This window comes from Astatotilapia calliptera, chromosome 4 (assembly GCF_964374335.1).
Source record: "Astatotilapia calliptera chromosome 4, fAstCal68.1, whole genome shotgun sequence".
Taxonomy (NCBI): Eukaryota; Metazoa; Chordata; class Actinopteri; order Cichliformes; family Cichlidae; genus Astatotilapia; species Astatotilapia calliptera.
Genome location: NC_137425.1, coordinates 21,422,773 through 21,441,537, shown reverse-complemented (window position 1 = coordinate 21,441,537; position 18,765 = coordinate 21,422,773). Strand labels below are relative to the sequence as shown.

Sequence of the window (18,765 nt, the reverse complement as noted above, 5' to 3'; positions counted from 1 at the left end):
GCAGAATTGATATTGTCCTTGCAACATTGGAATTTCATAAATGCACGAATGGCTTGGTGCGCAAAAGAATAACGTCACAACAATGTGATTGGTCACTTGCAATGTTGAACCTGGAACAACATTTTCATGATGGTCTGGGAACAACACCAACATGAGGATATCAGATCATCCTTGTGTTTTGTGGAAGCCACAATGTTACTCCACCACATAAAATGTGTTTATAGATAATCCTGAAATGATCAATAACAGACATCTGTGAATTATTAATTAAACATGAACTTAATATTAAATCCAAAACAAAAACTCACCAGTAAAAGTGCCTGCTATAAATAGGATGTTTACTAGGATCTTAAAACCGAGACAGCTATAGATCTATGACTTCTGTCATGGATGACAAAAGTTCCCTCTCCTCATTTTCACGGGTGGCATACGTTGGGTTCGCTTCGTTTGCTGCAACTCCTGTCGACAGTCTGGATTATGAGGCTCTGCTGTTCAACGCGAGGTTTTTAGGAACACCACACAGCAGATGCGGGAATCTGTTACACAAACTAAGCTAACGCTAAAAGCTTGCCACCAACTCAAACAATCTTTAATAACCATCCATCTGAAACTTGCATGTCTACGACTGTGATCAATAAAAAATAAAAAACTTTAAAATCTCCTCCTCCATCACTTCAAAATTTGCTTATTGCTTCATGCATGTGTGCATATGTGACACCAGGGTGATTCTGCAAGGTCCTCTGAGGCAAATAGAAATGTCTTCAAGCTCCGAGGTGCCAAAATGAAAGCCCACCTCTGCTCTGAGGATAGAGCAGTGCCTCAGTGAACCTGTGGTTTATTAATCAAGTTACTTAACCAGGAGGCTGAGCTTGACATGGGGGAACAGTGTATTCTGAGCCGCAGCGATCACGCACTCTGGAACTGATACTGTGTTACATTAATATCAGAAGTGTAAGTTATACAGTATCATTAGAAATAAACTGGAGCTACTTTTGGCTGCTAGCTTATTCACAAGGTGTCACCCCAGCGGGTAGCTCGGCATGTTTGATTTGGCAGTTTTTGTGCCCTTCCTGAAGCAACCCCCAAAGGGATTCGTGTCTCCTCCTCCTCTCAATTCATTTGTATTTATTTAGAGCTCAAGTCACCTTAAGGCAGACCCTATAATAATAGAGAGAAACCACAACAATCAAATAACCGTCTTTGAGCAAGCACTTGGTAGCAGTGGGAAAGAAAAACGCCCTTTTAACAGGAAGAAACCTTCAGTAGAAACAGACTCAGGGAAGGGCAGCCATCCAACATGACTGAGTTAAGCAAACGTGTAAACCACTACAGTATGGAGCCTCACAGCTGCTGGAATTTAATCAACAGCAGACAGAGAACTTGACTTGTTTTTCGATACGTGAAAAGGCAAAACAGCAAAGTCCCCATTACCCACTTGAACCTGAGCATGTGCTAGAAGACAGTGTGCAAATGCTTGGAGTGAATTCCTGCCGCTCATTTCAGTCACTGTACACTTTGCCCAAGGATGGTCCTGCTCTGCCTTCAGATCCTAAACTGTATCAGGGGCAGCCTGAGGATTTACTACTGCTCCTAAAGTTATGACCTGTGAGCCCAATCGGTAACCTGACTGACCTTTTGGACTCCTATTAGAAGGAGGCATGTCGCACCACCCCCAGGGAGTACAGTACAACAGTCACATGATCCAGACTTAGGGTGGACATTATGTGGCGAATAAGGAAAGGGGCTTGGCTATATGCATACATATGTCTGGAGTGATGGATTAGTCTAGCAGGCCCAGTACAGTCTTCTGTCTACTTTCTCTGTGCTGCACGTACGCTGTTTGTGTCTCAGCCACGTAACCTGATCCAGCCCCCTCGTGTATCTGGAGCACAACTCTTGAACTGCCATTGGCTGCTGTGCTAATATTAGCATATTGCCCCCTGTGAAATGCATTCTGGGAATATCCTGTCTTTTCCTTGGCCTTATGGAGCCAGTGCTGTTTCTGGTCTTCAGATGAAGCAGTGAGGTCATCGTGTAGACCGCCGCTTCCTTCTTCCTGCAAAGGATCCCCAGCCATGGTGTAATTATTCTAAATGTGGCATATTGTCACTGTCTGATAAAGTTAAAAGGTAACTAAAAAAAGGAGTATCCCTACCAGCAATCTTATTTCTTGTCACCCTTGCAATCAGTAGTTAATATCACTCCCAAAAACGTTGGGTAAATTTCATATACGTTTATAGGTTTACTTTTTCAGCTATAGTTCACATTCAGTAGGTATATGGAAGTGTATGTGTATGTGTGGTTGAGCATATGTTTGACTCTATGTCCACTTCTCTAATGTATGTTGGATTTACCTTTGATCATAAGTTTGATCATTACTTAACTACTTTGGTGTAGTATGAATGGGGATGGGGATGGAGTCGATATTGGTTGGAAAAACTGCAATTCATGACAATCCACTTAAAAGTTAAAAATCTGTGCACTCCTTCACATTTCCCAAAGCTGGACTGGAGTCTTTGCCAGGCTTATTCTGGCCCCCATGCCTTAAGTTTGACACCCCTGTAATAAACAAAGTTAAAAAATAATCAGCATTCTTTCAAAAAGTCTATAGACACTGATATAAAATTTCTATTGTGAATCTGTTTATTTATTGTCACAATAACGGAGTCAGAGTAGCGACAGCTATAACAGTTAAAGCATCAGATGTTGTTAAGAAGTGCCTCATTCATTGTGCTTTTACAAAAATTATTATTTACTCTTTGCCTTTTTTTTGTTCTGCATGCTCAGTAGTCGAGCATTTTTGGGTGAAGTGATGCATTTGTTGTGATTTTAAAGACCTTCACTGATATATGCAGATATATAGAAAGAGATCATTTTTACATAGTGGCAGTAATGCACTCTTAAACAGCGTTATAAAGCAAGGATGGTTATGCAATTGCAAAAACTAAACACCTCTGTCCTTTTTAAGCTTCCTCTTAAATGACCTCGAGGTTACTTTTAGTAAAACCACAGCTAATTTAAACACACTTAGTGCTTCTGGAGAAGAGCTTTATATGAGATGAGAGAATGGCAAAATAATGTCTTTATATAATGTGCATTTGCAGTTTCCTGATTGGAAATAATCAAAGCTCAAAGGCTGCAAGCTAAAGGCATGTGTGGAAGACTGATTCTCCATTGTCCTTCGTATGGCGAGTAAAGGTTACATTCAGTGAGTCCACCTGTTTGATGCCCTCCATCCTTAATAATTTAAGCTCTCCCAAATCCAGGAAATTAATTCTTCATAACCTTGAGCAACCTGGTCAGAAAAAGCAGAGGTTCACCGGACTGACGTCTTCTTAGCTGACCGTTTCCACTTTTAAACACGCAGACTCATTATGCAATCGTGCATCAAAGAATTACACACATGTATGGAGATTTTTTAACCTCTGACCTCCTTTTCCATGAATGCAGGCTTCAGCTAAGGTGACCCTATCCTCTCACAAACTGCTCCCGCTTCCATCTGTTCTCGGTCTGATCCCTCAGACTCTCTCTGTGCCCTGGACAGCTGCAGTGCCATTTTGCGGGGAAGCATTCTTCACACAATGTCAGCAACAGCATCCCTCACTGACGTAGCAGCTTCATAATCAGATGCGTTATCCTTGATTCGGATGACATGCTGACTGCTTTTCTAAGCAGACCGTGGATTCTCTCCTGAGACTGTTTTCACAGCTCCATTAGAAGCCTTTAAATTTTGGGCTACAAGGGAAACATAAGTGTTTTTGTGGGCACATGCACAGTCAGTAGGAAACTTCTCTTAGCTTTGCTAACATTTGAACAACGGATAAGCTTTTGCATGCATGTACTATGCTATGTGCAACTGATGCCACTTTGTTAGGTACACCTTTTCAGCTGGACATTAAACACAAAGATCTAATCAACCAATCATATGGCACCAACAAAGTGGAAGTGAGAACTGCTGTTCAGCCAATAGCAACTCAAATAATCAGAACACCATATTCCAAGGTATGCGAATACCTTTGACTCTGACTATGTCCACTTATGCCCAAGTGTATTTTTTTGGCACACTTGGGCATAATTTGATCACCACAGCCTACGTGAGTATTGTTGCTGCATTTTTGAGCACCAGTAAGATGTGGCGGGACGAGAGATGCCCAGCTGACAAATCAGCAGCCACCGTGTCCTGCTATCATGTAAATATGGACCAGAATCTCTGAGGAATGTTTCCAGCACCTTGATCAAAAGGAGGTCCAACACAGTGCTAGCAGGGTGTTAATACAGTTAGTGTACACAGAGTGTAGTGCTCAATCACACACACTGATAGCACCTGTTATGTTTAGGTCTAAATTATATTCGTGGTATTAATGAATGTGTTAAAAGTATGTTAAACTGCATAATGCACAGATGAACTGCACAGAGCTCTGATAAAATGGCCCTGATAACACAGCTTCAGCTGATCTGTGCTGTTTTTATCGATTAAATACAAAAAGACACAATTCATTGATTCAGTTACTGTAATGAAAAGAGCAGTATGTGGAATAGCACACTGAATTTCGGGTTAGGTGTGTCCTCTGATAAAATTAAAAAAGATTTTATATTGTGCACATCTACTTTTTATTATATATGTTATTGCTGTGAAACCTGCAATGCTATTAGCTTAAAAACAACATTATATTATTATTAAAAAATCAGTCTGTAGTAATGAATATGGACCATTTCTCATGGAAACCATGAGCTCATGACTGGAGGGCTTCAGCAACTAAGAGTCCAGAGGAATGGGAGCCACGACGGTCGCGCCATGTATGCAGGGCCAGATGGCAGTTGGTCTCATTTTCAACAGCAAATGGCTCAATTTAGTTTTGCTTGGCTCATGTAATCTGCTCACGAGACTCTGTGTGAATATGTTTATGAATTCTTTTTGATCTCGTCAGCATTCATGTTAATGTGTGCTGCTCAATAAAATAAACCTTTACTTAGAAACATTGGTATTTAGTCCCTCTGTGTTGGTTTACTTTAAGATGCTTTGAAAGAACTTTGTTTGCTTGATTTTATTTTTGTCTTTATTTTTTTCATTTCAACCTAATAAGCTTCAGACAAAAATATCACAATGAATAGAAGTTATGGGTATGTCACCCCAGAGGCACTGACTGACTTTGCTTTTGACTGAAAAGAAGAGGGTAAACGGGCATGTGATGCACTCCCAGAGAACGTACACAAGGCATGATCAAAAAGTCCCAGGAATTGGCCTCTAAACATCTAAAACTTTACTCCAATATAGATTTGGCCCATCTTTCCACCTAATAGCATCTTCTCATCCACCTCTGGACCATTGTCAGCATTGCTGCTATAATTAAATCAATCCCAGGAAGTCCTTTCATGCCCCCTTGCACTTGTGTTACTCCAATAGCCACTGGATTGCCTCCAGTGCATCACAGCAGTGATTTTCATTTTTGGGAAGCAGACAAAGTTGCAGAGAGTGTAGTCTGCAGTTTTTCATTTTTAAAGGTCAGTTCTCAGTATTTCCAGTGTGCAAACTTATAGTTTGTGGACCTCTCTGAGCAAAAGCAAAGATATTAACAATAAGCTGCTGTGCAAACAACCTAAATTCAGAACAGCTGGGATGCTTGCAAAATGGAAAACAAAAAGGAAACCAGAATGCAGTGATATACAAATATCATGAACCCACAACAGAAGACATAAAACATGTCAAATGTTTAAATGATATTACTGGGTATGAAAGAAAGTATCTTATAGAGGCTGATTATCTCAGACGATGGGCACAAGTTCACCAATTGCAAAAACTGTTCATAAATTATGGAACAATTAAAAAATAATGTTTCTCAATGTAAAATTTCAAGGACTTTTAATGCTTCATCATCTGCAGTAGATTTGCTACTTTTTGGTGCTATATAGTTCAATTAAACTGTGAATGAAATAACTTAAATAATCTTTTGGATTAAATTGAAGTTCATAATATCATCAAAAGACTCCGAGAATCTGGAGAAATCTCTGTGAACAAAGGACAAGGCTAAAAAGCAATGTTGGATGTCTTAAAGCGTCAGTTTGTTTGTAGGCTTTTATTATTGTGGATTTGTGATGTGCTTTTCTGTATTTGTGTCATACTAAACATCTAGAAACCATAATGTGTTTGTTTTTCTTATCTTGACACTAGATATCACTAACTAACGCAGTTCAAGCAAGCAGGATTTGGTGTATTTTGCTGGAGCTTCTCACTTTGACTTTCCCAAGATCCACCTCCACAGCACTCTTTTCACTAAATGACAAAGGATTACTGCATCCTGATTTAGATTACAGCTCCTTTTTTTCAGCCCACCGCGCGTGCCGTAACCGGATACTTCTCAGACCGAGTGAGTATTTCTCATTGGGCCTGTGGAGATCCAGACAGACACTAATCCCTGCAGCGCTTACCATCCAGCGATCCAGGTCTGTAACATACCAACTGACCCTGTTGTCACCCATGGCACTGCATATGTCTTGCACAGCAGGCTGATTTATGAGAAAGGGATTTTACAGCCAAATAAGAGGAGCAGACAACTAAATTTGGCTTGAGCTATGATTATTCAGTCAGAATTATCAAAATAAAACTTAATGTGACTTACTTGTGTTACACTGACCTTTCTAAACTGCACTGTTTATGAGGGTGGCAGCCCGCATTCATAACATGCTATACACAGTCAGGACGCTTCACAGCTCTTATTTTTAGACATCACATCCAACCTGCCACTTACCTGCATCACGTGAGGCGGAGGAGTGTGGAGGCGCGCGTAGCTGGCGGTCTTTGCGGCATGTATTGGCCAACTCTTGAAGAAAAACAATAACATGGTTTCGACTTTAGAAACTTCAGCTTTTCGATGTGGTTGTGTGCGCAGTGTGATTTAGGTCATTTTCTTTTTTTATTTAATGCCAAATTTTTATTAAGTAAAATCTGGAACATTGTCTTTTCATTGTTTAAATGTCAGAAGGCTGCTGCTTGTAATTCAACAAATTCAATGACAAATGAAAGTTAATTCATTGAGACTGGAAGGTAAAGCCATACAATGTGCTTTCCCTTTTCAATTTTATTTTAATAATAGGAAGCGACTATTACATCACAAAAAAACAAAGCCACGTGTTGGGATCGATGAGCTCAGGGGCTTCCGACCACATTTACAGTACAACACCACAGAGGGAGTTGGAAAACAATGCAAATACCATTACCTCCACCAAGGAGGTCATGGGTTTTCTGTATACACAATGGCTCGAAGAATTTTGAAAGAATTCTAATTCAACTTTGTAAGGCTGTTACAGCAGGGTCACGGCAGCAATGTATTAGAAATTTGTTTTACATCAACAGAGGTCCTCAAGGTCAACTTAATGATTTATCGGTCAAAAATTGTGAAAAAGCAGTAGAACTTAGAACCTATGATTTTTACAAGTGTGGTTTGTATTGTCAACATAATGAATAGAAAGTTACATTTGACTTCTGACCTCAAGGTCAGATAGAGACAAACTTTCATAGATTGTCTTTTTATAAAAAGTCGTATTCATAATAGAATAGAATAGAATAGAATAGAATATGTCTTCTTTAAAACTATGTTTAAAATTCTGCTGCCTTTCTATTGGCAGCTTTTAGGCAAGAATACTGGTATATGGAGATTCTAAATATAACATCATAGTTTGCATCCAAGTATCATGTCATGTTTGACCTCTGACCTCACATCTGCCTTTCTTTTAAATCCAAAATGTGTTACATCTTTAAAGGGAGCATTTTCAGAAAGAATGCAAAGCAGACAATGAGCTGCTTTGGTGTAATATTATATAATAACTCAACTTATTTATGTCCAGTGTCCTATTTTCCATTACCTACTCCTACACAATGTTTGTCCAATCAGATGTTGATATACTACAAACTTCTTAAATTATGCCCAAAAAGAACAAAGAAAACAAAAAATATATATTTAAAATTAATTACTGTTCCCAGTGAATGAGCTTTCTGCCTTGGCAGAGGTCTGATTTCTTTTAGTAGATCATTTTAGGTCACAATTCCTGCACAACCTCCCTGAACCAAGGGAACGTCACTTATTTTATTTTACTGCATATTATTTATAGGGACTAAGAGGTTCTACTAGGGAGGGGGCAACCTCATATAAATTTTGCCACCGAACTAAAAAGACAAGAAGATAAGAATAGTCTGTTTCCCATCAGTCTTGTGGAAAGTGTTTACCACTTTCCATTCTCCTGAATGTTTTCAGCTCTGACTTGTTGGTAATTTGACAGATCATAACATGAACTCTAAAGAGCAGGTAGGCGATGGAAAGGCGGCCTGACTCTATGTATAGCAAGAAGTCATAAAGTGTGAAACCTCACTCTGACATTTGGTGCCTGTTTTTTCTGGTGAGAACACTGCCGCATAGCAAGAGCAGGAGAAGCTGGAAGGGGCATCATTATTGTTCAGGGACACCCTTGAACCCCCCGCCCCCCTAGTGCCATAAGAGACGGTGAAACCTGGCAGCTGGCACATTCAGATACTAACGGGTGTTTGAAGTTTCTTTGTTTTTGTGCGCACACACACACGCACACTTTAGATATCAGTAGGAAGAAGAAAGAAGTGATGAATAACATGATTATTACACAACTGATTATTACCTCCCCCAGTTGTGTACAACCTCAATGGAAAGATTTTTTAAAGACTGTTCCTAAATATTGTGTGATGTTCTAATAACATGTTTTCTATATTTAGCCACTTTAAAGCATTTCTGATGGTGTGTGAAAATGAAAAACTGAATTATACACAGTGTAAAAATGGCAAAAATATGAAGCCCAAACATTCAAGCGTGTGCAACTTGAATGGCCGACCTTGGAAAATCAAAATCCTGAGGATGGCATCCATCAGCTCGTTCCTCTGTTACACTGGCAGCATCTGTGAAATGCCCAAGTCTCACTTCCAAAGGTTTTGTGAACCAGTTATAACCAGCTCTGCCCCACTTAGAAATCTGGACAGCTGGGCCCACTACCACAGCATTCCACCACCATTTTACACATACAGTATGCATTTGACTCCACGGTGTGAGCCTGCTGGTCCACATTTAAACATCCTGCTTACAGTCTGAATTCGTGGGTTTTTACGTGCTTCCAGTTGAGGGAGCTTTTCTGGTTGACACTTTTTAGCAGATGTTTTGTTGTAAATAGCTGCATTTCTTTTAACCTTGTGACTTTTTAGTGACATTTGCGGGAAGAGGTTACATATCATTTGCCTCCTCAGCTGGTCATGGCTACACGCCCACATGCAACCTCTTCAGAAGATGGCTTATCTAGTCTGGGTGCAAAGGGCAAGCACGAAGTGTCCTTTAGGTCAACGGGTAATATGAGAAAGAACAAGGGCACACAAAGTAAAAACACTATTTTTAATGACTCTAGTATACCTACAATTACACTGCACCATAAGATATAATTTAAGCAGACAGATCGACTGCATGATTGGGAAATCACACGTGCCACTGAGGTCCAGTCTTCTTCCTCGGGGCAATATTTACCAATCATGTTTACCATAGTTTCGATGTTTACGAGGGAACATTTAAGTCTCGGGTGAGGAGAACATTTTGGTTGTCAACATTTTTTATGATCCCTTGGTGAGTGCAGTGTCAGTGGCCATGTGACCTCACAGTGGGAGGAGGCGCGCAAGGGCCACTCATTTGTAAGCTGAAGTCACTGGATATTGGACCTTGAAATAGCACTACAGAGGATATAAAAGGATCCTCTCCTGCTTGCTCCCAAAAGAGCGCAGCCTTGTGCAACAGCAAATAATACTGTGCAACGGCTAAATTGTAATTTGGGCAAGAGAAATGAGCATCTGGTGAGAAAAAGGATGACCACACAAGCGAAAAGAAGTGGATGTGGACAGAGCAGAACGAAGTAAAGGATTTGACAAGTGCTCGCAGGAGCTACTCTGGCTATAAAGTAAAAGGATAAAGGACATTTGGGGACAAATAGGACATAGAGCAAAGGATACTGGTCTTTTTACTGGATTGTTGCATTCCCTTGGATTTCTCACTTCCCTCCTCCTGATCTAAAAGACTAGAGGGAGACAAGCTGCAACCATTGCAGGCATGAAGTACAGCTACCGTGTGCCGGCGTCTACGTACGCACGCAGCTCACAGTACACACCAACTTACCACACTACCACCCAGTACACCCCCTCATATTACACACCGCCACCGTACACATCTTCATACACGTCCGCATCAAAGTACAAACCGACACAGTACAGCACCACATATTACACCCCGTCACACCACACGTCCACTTACAAGCCTGCGTCAGCATACGTCCCTTCATACAGCAAAGGGTCACGGTACAGCTCAACATGTGGCACACAAGCACAGGAAAAGCCTGCACCTGTAATTCCTGTCACACCTTCCAAGAGGACAGTGCACTTCCCCAATGACATCATCTTCCAGGATATTGTTAGACGGGGAGATCTGGAGCAGATTGGTCGGTTCATGAGAGCAAGGAAAGTTCGTGTGGATACAGTTTTCCACTCAGGTGAGCAATATCTCCACAGCTTTGATTTTCTGTTTTTTATCTGCAGGTACTCACATCCAAAGTTTCTTAAAACATATATATATATATATATATATATATATATATATATATATATATATATATATATATATATATATATATATATATATATATATATATATATATATATATACATAATTGTTGTTGGTAAAAGCAGTACTAGCTTCACTAATGACTGAGAGCTTTGATGTTAAACATTGTGCTAACCGCATTGGCTGTAAGGGAACTGATTATTACTGCACTGTGCAGGTATGGCAGCACTGCATGAAGCTGTGCTAACGGGGAACCTGGAGGTGGTGAAGCTGCTGGTCAAATATGGCGCCGATGTCCATCAGAGAGACGAGGACGGCTGGACGCCGCTCCACATGGCCTGCAGTGACGGCTACCCAGAAATTGCCAGGTAACGTGTGACTTTTTAACCAAAAGTGTACACTGATGTAAATATAGAGAAGCTGGAGGGTTATTAGAAGGGAAAAAAGAAGCGGTTACTCTCTTGCCACTAGGGGACGCCACAGCCCATAGCTCAGCATGTTTGATTCGACAGAGCTTTAGATCCCCTTTCTGATGCAAGCACAAAGGGGACTTGTCTCTCCAGCTGGAATCGAACCAGCAACCTTTCGCTTGCCAAGGAAATGTGTTAACCATTGCACCTGTAGTATATACAAATGTGCTACAAAAATAAACTCTGCAGACAAAACCTATTTTTACATGACCCATGTAGTTTGCATGTGACAGCTGATGCTGGCATAAACAAGCAGCACCCACATGAAAAAGTGACATCACCATCATACCATCATCATCACAGTGCACACCATTCAGCATGAAAGAAGCATCAGATTAGCTGAAGTGGAGAACATTTCTGGGAAGGGAATTAACAGAGATTCACCACTACAACTTTGAAACTTGACTCTATATTCAAATGTTACAAATCTAAAATCTATTTAAAAAATTAGATGCACTAATGATTAATGATGGCATGTATTCATGCACTTTTGTAATATGTTTAAATATCAATATGTACTTCATTTTCTACTCAGATATCTGCTATCAATGGGCGCCAGCACAGAGGCAGAGAATGAAAATGGAGAGAAACCCGCAGACCTCATCGACCCAGAGTGCAAAGACCTCGCCAAACTGTTTGAGACTGGCTGCGTCTGATTGGATACCGGGCGGGTCCAAAGGAAAGCAAACAAAGATTACAGAAAGAAGAAGATGAGGAGCCGGAGCAGAACATATCCACCACAGCTCACTTCACGACCGATCCCGTAAAGCAAGATTGTGTTTGCTAGTTTCAAAACTGTAGTACAAACACCTGCAGGTGTATTATTGTAAATTATTGCCTCAAAGTGATACTCCAGTAAGCTTTTTTTCCCCCTGGTGGTTATTTTTATTTAATTTCATTATATTTGACTTTATTTTTATGTGTATATTTGTCATACTACCAGTTTCAGCACTATGGCGTAACATGGAACGTGGAAGCAAAACATGTTTTTTGTCACGTATAGTCTAACTGTCTGGAGAAATGTTTGACTTTCAGGATTATTTCAGTTTGGGTTATTTATCTGATGTGTTAGTGTTAGGCAGTTTTTACATTGCTGGATGAACTCTGAAAATTGTGTCTCATAGAAAGAGTTTCTTTACTGCTGGGCAGTAAGAGGATCATAAAAATGGATACTGATACTTTAGTATCAGTCAATCATCAATCAAAAAGAAAAAAAAATCACCAAATCGCAAGCTTGTACAAGCTTTGTAACCCTGCAGTGTTTCCCCTAATGCATTACTTTCATTTATTTAGGTATAAGAATATAAATGCCAGCAGTGTAAATCTTATTATGTTTTTGCTCAGTTATTATTTTTGTATATTTTCATAAATAAAGAAGCCTTTTATTAATTTGACTGACTTTCTGTTGTGGTCTCTCTAAGGAAAATGAAACTACATTTCAAGAACTACAAAGTTCATAGAGTTATTCGTGCCATCACTAGTAAAGTACTTCAATCACTGGCATTTTCTAGAAAGCTACTATCTGGTATTTAACTAACTCACAACCTTGTGACGCAAGGGTTAAAATACGCTTGAGGATTTGTTTGTTTGTTTGTTTGTTTGTTTGTTTGTGTGTTTGTGTGTTTGTTTGTTTGTTTACACTTTTACAGTGACTCAGAGGAACACTTGGTTTCTTAAATGAAGAGCAACCACTTGGTTGACCGGGCAATCCATCTGTTGAAAGGCTGCAGGGGCCTGGACCAGCACTTGTGTTTTATTTCTCCGCTCTCTCTGCTCTGTGCTGTGGATAATGAGTGCTAAAAATAAATAAATAAAATAGCCTATAATAATATTAATAGTAATAATTACCTGCAACAAACCAACATCGTTTTTGTTTGTTTGTTTGTTTGTTTGTTTGTTTGTTTGTTTGCTTGCTTGCTTGCTTGCTTGTTGTTTGCTTGCTTTTCCTGTTTTTTTATTTGCCTGAGTCACCTGGTTTGGACGGATCACTTCCGTTTGTTTTCCCGGAAATGTTTGGTTGGCATTGGCAACGTTTTAGCCAGCTCTAACGCCATACAGCCACGTCCGGAGGAGTGTTTATACACGGGTTTGTTGAATATCCTATCTCTCGTTCAGTGTGCATCTGGAAATACACTATTGCGCTGATGTTTGTTTTTTCTAATACCTATCCTGCGCTAGTGAAATGAATGAAATTGTAGCTGTTACGAGCTAACGTTACGACAAGACAATGAAACTCAGCAGTCAGCTAACTACATGCTAAATTCTCGTGTCGAAAAATATGTTGTTATTTGCCCCCACAGACATAACTGCTGGGGCACGCGTATCTCTAAAATACAAACTGGTTTAGATACAATGGTTTTTAATGGCAGTGGAAGGCTAAAACGCTGGGTTTCGGTTTGTAAGCCGATGCTAACACTGCTGAAGCTACTGGACTCAAAACGTAAACAATGGCTCCTTGTTTAGCTAACGTCAATATTTCTCATTTTCAAACTCCTGCCTGACATTAGCTTTACTACAACTAGTTAATCTCAGCAACAATGATTTACTCGTTATATCTCTAATGTCACCGGAACTCATCGGATGACTGACTATGTTTTAAGAGCGTTAAGCTAGCTAACACCACTAACCAGAACTACTACCATCTACACAGTTAGCTTAAAAGTAACCAATGCTGAAAAAAGTATTTCTGAGGTCATGTGGGAATTAATTACCCAGTCGCTGTTATTTACTGGCAGGACTGAGCTGAGGACTTCTGGACGTTTGTTTATACTTATATTCCACTCACCACAGAGGAGCGAGGAGCAAGTACAGACTCCAAACAGAATGACCAGGTTTGACCAAAGACAAGCACTTAAACACCCGTGATCACATTTAATTAGTGCTTTTGCGGTAGCTTTAGTTTAGAGTAAAAGATGAATTGACTGTGTGCTGTGGTGCTAATTTGAACGTTTCCATGTTTTTTGAAGCTCATCAGCTCCCAGGATGGTGAACAGTTACAAGAGAACTTCAAGCCCCAGATCCCCTACTAACAGTGGGGAGCTCTTCACCCCGGCACATGAAGAAAATGTGCGCTTTATACACGACAGTAAGTATGCCTGTCTAACAATGATGTGCCAAACTCTCTTCATGAAAACATTCAGGATTTTAAATGCAGCTCCTTGAAAACTAAAACTGAATTGCCTGTCAAATGAATTTAATTCTGAAAAGGAAGATTCTTTCAGAACCTAAGACACATTCAGGTTGAGTTAAAATGGTTACTTTTCAGTTAACTATAAACTGTGCAACTATAACAGTAGATTATTATTTATCATATACTTAATAGGGTAACAAATAGCAAGTTGGTTACACAAGACATTAAATTAAACAGCCTCTAAATCATGAAAGCTGATTATATTAAAAATGAAACAGCATTTTGATCATTTTTTGTTAAATGTTTGTCTCTACAAAGCAAAGGACACTTATTACGAGCAGTATTTGTAACTGGTTAGTCTGTATTCATTGTTGTCAAAGCTGGTCATTTAAATTCCATGGTTTAGTATTATTCATCAGAAGTTGCCAGGTCTCTTTGAGGCCTACAAACCCATCGTCTGTCTTGCAGAACATCAGTATCTTTGTGTGCCACTGCCACCTATAGATCAGCACAGTAATGTGGAATGACAGCCATTTTTAAGTCTTGATCTGCCTATCCACATGCAATAAACAAAACGGGATCCAGCTGGCAGCCTGTCCACTATTTCTGTGGCTACACAAAGAGAAGGACTATGAGAGTTAAGCCAATGCATATGCTACAAAGACACACTTGAGTGTAGTCCTCAAAACACACACTGTGCATGCTGATCGGGATAAGGAACCACTGAAGACTTCTCCAAAAAGAGAGACACACACAAAACACACAAAGAAAACAGATCAAAAAGCATAGAGGAGAAACACAAACAGTGGAAATTTTTATTCTGCTTGAAAGGAATTCTTCGTCTATTGTGACCTGTTTGCTGTGCACCAGATCTCTGACAGATCTGTGACCAAGATTAGCATGCATGCCCTTGGACATAACAATAAATGCCTACATGACACTTATAAGCTGTATTGTACCATTAAACGGACACTCTTAAGGTTGTGCACACACTAAAGAAATTCTTGCAGTGTGCTTTTTACCCAGCTGTCCAGTCACAGTCATGCCAATCATGGTGCAGGGGCTGAATGGTTGAGCCCTTGGTATTTGTGTTTGCACCAGATGACAACGCAAGATTGCCACAATTTATGCAATAATACAAAATCAGTGTTTGGAGGATTTGTTTACTATTCATCTGCAGGCACCTGCCAGCATATTTTATGTCACAGCAAACAAGGAAAACTCTGTGGGTCTCTAATGCCCTTCAAGTCTGAGAAAAGGCTTGAATAGAATAGAATAGAATAGAATAGAATAGAATAGAATAGAATAGCCCTTTATTATCATTGTACATGTACAATGAAATTATAGGTGCTCCACGCCAACTGTACAGGAGTAAAATAAAATGGTAAGACAACAGGAATGTAGCTCCTCATCCTTTGTTAGTGAACACAGACCACAGTTGAAATTCAGTGATTACTTCCAAAACATTGTTAAAAGGACTTTAGTGATGATGGTTTAAGATGGCAAAAATTCATTTTCCACGCTCCGACACTGAAGCACTTTAAAAGGTCTGGAAATAATGCTTTGCAAGTTAGAAAATGCCAGCACACAGCTCAGATGCATCGTTAAGTAAAACGTATTCGTCTTTGCTTATTTCGCAGCCTGGCAGTGCGTGCTCAGAGACATAAGATCAACGCAAAATAGTGACCGGAATGACCGTGGACCACAGGAGTATGTCGAGAAGAACCCAAATCCTAACTTACATTGTAAGTTCCAGCAAATATTTATTTTTCTGTCACACTAAAAGATGAAATCGGTAAAGGACGTGCCGGTTAACTACTCGTTTCCTTTTCGTTCTTGCAGCTTTCACGCCAGTGGACCTGAGTGACCTCAAAAAACGCAACACACAAGACTCCAAGAAGTCCTAGTCTTTCTCTTAATGATCCCATTGCTTTTTTTTTTTCTCCCATACATTATCCTTGAGAACTTTTCCTCCGTCAGCCCTCTTGTCAGCCAGAAAGTTATCGTTGTTGGTCAGTCTAACACAGAATGCAAATCTAATTTCTAAACTCTGGACCATAGAAAAGCTTCTCTTCCTTCGCCCTCAAGACTGACTAAAAAGAAAAAGTTGGATTTCTCTCAGTTCCTGTTTTTTTTTCCAGTCGCATTCGATATGTGGACGAGACCGATGCAAAGATTCATCCAAAATTTGCCGACTTTGTACCTCAGCTTTTCTTTGTCTCCACAGGACGCAAAAGACTTCAGTCTTAAACGCGACGCTACAACTACTACTAATATGACATGGGAGGAAAATATGAAAGGGCTGACTTCTTATTTGTAGTTTTATTTTGTTTATCATTAATTAAGCAAGTGTAGAAGTAATTGAACATTCACACACACACTTTATGGGCGAGTTTTGAAAGCCAAAACAGAGTGTAAACAAAGCCAACATTTTTATTATACATTTTCTTGCCCTTGGTCGGACTTTATTAAGTAGAGGGCCTCCCCAAGTATTGATAAATCCCCCCCATTCCCCTCTTCTTTCCCAAAGCCTTGAAACAAAATGTTGAATAAAAAGACTTTTACAGTACTTGTAGTTTTACTTACTCTACATAAATACATCACTGTATTTTTATCACATTAGAATTCTAGTTATGTATTGGTCATGAGTTGTAATTTAGTTTTTGATCCAGTTTATTTTCAGCTAGTTTCCAGAGTTGTTGCTCAAAAATGTTCAGATAGCCTTTGTTTTCACCAGTATTGGTATTATTTTAATTGTTTTTCTTTTTAATTATTATAGTATTTTATTATTTTTCAGATCCAATATTTAAAAAGTCAGCAATTTAGATGTATCCCTTTGCAAGGCACTTTACGCACAGTCAACGTGTAGGGTGGAGCAGATGATACTCCAAAGGTAAAGACAACCAGGCTTGACCTTGTTGGGTGATCTTACTATGAAATCATACATATATGACCATTTTAGAGGTCTGATATTTCTCAAAACCTCCTTTTTAAGGCAGTCTTATACACTTTAATGACAAAAGTATTCACTCAACCTTCCAGATCGCTGAATCCTTACATCACCAAGTGCAATGCAAAGCGTCAGATTCAGTGGTGCAAAGCTCGCCACCACTGGACTCTAGAGCAGTCGAGACGTGTTCTCTGGAGTGATGAGCCACGCTTTACTATCTGGTAATCCAATTGGCAAGTCTGGGTTTGGGAGTTGCCAGGACAACAGTACTTATCTGCTGCATTGTACCAGATGTGAAGTTTGGTAGACGGGGGATTAAGGTGTGGAGCTGATTTTCAGTAGCTGGGCTCGGCCCCTTAGTTCCAGTGAAAGAACTGTTGCTTCAGCATACCAAGACATTTTGGGCAACAATTCGGAGATGGCCCCTTCCCGTTTCAACTTGACCACAAAGAAAAATCCATAAAGGCATGGATGAGTGAGAGCTTGACTATCCTGCACAGAGTCCTGACCTCAACCCAACAGAACATCTTTGGCATGAATTAGATTAGACTGCAAGACAGGACTTCTCATCCAACCTGACAAATGTGCTTTGGGAAGAATGGTCCAAAATTCCCATAAACACTCCTAAACCTTGTGGAAAGTCTTCCCAGAAGAGTTGGAGCTGTTCTAGCTGCAACGGGTGGGCAGACATCATATTAAACCCTCCGAATTAAAATTGGGATGTCACTCAAGTTCACATGTGTGTTAAGACAGACGAGCAATATAGTGTATATATAATAGTACTGGGGTGGCTGTAGCTCAGGAGGTGGATCAGAAGATTGTTGGCTTGATTCCTGGGTGCTCCAGTCTGAACCCAGAGTTGTTTTCTGATACATTCATTGAAGTGTAAATGTGTGTCAGTGTTTGATAGAAAGCCCTTAGGAGTTAGATAAAGCATAGAAATGAATGGGTGAATGAGGGATGTTGTACAAAGTGCTTTGAGTGCTCAACTAGGGTAGAAAAGCACTATATAAGAACCAGTCCATTATCATTTATATAACACCTACAGGAGCTTTTTTAACATCTCATTATATACTGATCCATTTTGCAGCTTAATTATTTGCAGCTGTTTGTTTAATTTAGTGCAGTAGATAATTCGATCTTGTTGATTAATTTAACTTAGCTAAGTGCTTTAAATCTCCAAACATACAGGTTGGATCAAATGGTGATTCTAAACTGGCTGTAGTCAAAAGGGTGTAAATGGTTATTTGTGTTTCTGTGTTACCCTGTGCATGGTGTACCCCACCCCTTGCCCACTTTCAGCTCTGCCTGACCTTGAACTGGATGTGTGGTTAAAAATATCGATGGATATATAGGTGATAGATAACTGTGTCTGAACTGACAGATTGTGCCAGCAAGGGATAACTAAGCCAAGGGTAAAAATGTCTTTAATAATTTATTGAATTGGACTGGATGAATGCAGGCATTGTTAAAATATCCAAACCTAGTTGTGAGTGTGGTAATCTCAACCTGCACAGCTCTGTGTAGCTGCAGCTGTTATCACACCATCAGTGCCTAAAAATTGGATACCATATGACTCAATGCATTTTCTATTTCTAAATGCGG

The 18,765-nt window shown here is 39.8% G+C and overlaps 2 protein-coding genes across 2 annotated transcripts; both read left to right on the top strand.

The window, feature by feature from the left end:
• The first annotated feature begins 9,769 nt into the window (after positions 1-9,769).
• Positions 9,770-12,474, top strand: ppp1r27a (protein phosphatase 1, regulatory subunit 27a). Its single transcript, XM_026165408.2, has 3 exons — positions 9,770-10,539; positions 10,828-10,978; positions 11,616-12,474. The coding sequence occupies exons 1-3, from the start codon at positions 10,104-10,106 to the stop codon at positions 11,734-11,736; spliced, it is 708 nt and encodes a 235-aa protein (XP_026021193.2). The 5' UTR covers positions 9,770-10,103; the 3' UTR covers positions 11,737-12,474.
• Positions 12,475-13,043: 569 nt separating this feature from the next.
• Positions 13,044-16,779, top strand: mcrip1 (MAPK regulated corepressor interacting protein 1). The gene is made up of 5 exons (XM_026165427.2): positions 13,044-13,166; positions 13,816-13,911; positions 14,047-14,165; positions 15,851-15,955; positions 16,053-16,779. Exons 2-5 carry the CDS (start codon positions 13,904-13,906, stop codon positions 16,115-16,117), a joined length of 297 nt encoding a protein of 98 aa, XP_026021212.1. The 5' UTR covers positions 13,044-13,166; positions 13,816-13,903; the 3' UTR covers positions 16,118-16,779.
• The last annotated feature ends 1,986 nt before the right edge of the window (positions 16,780-18,765 follow it).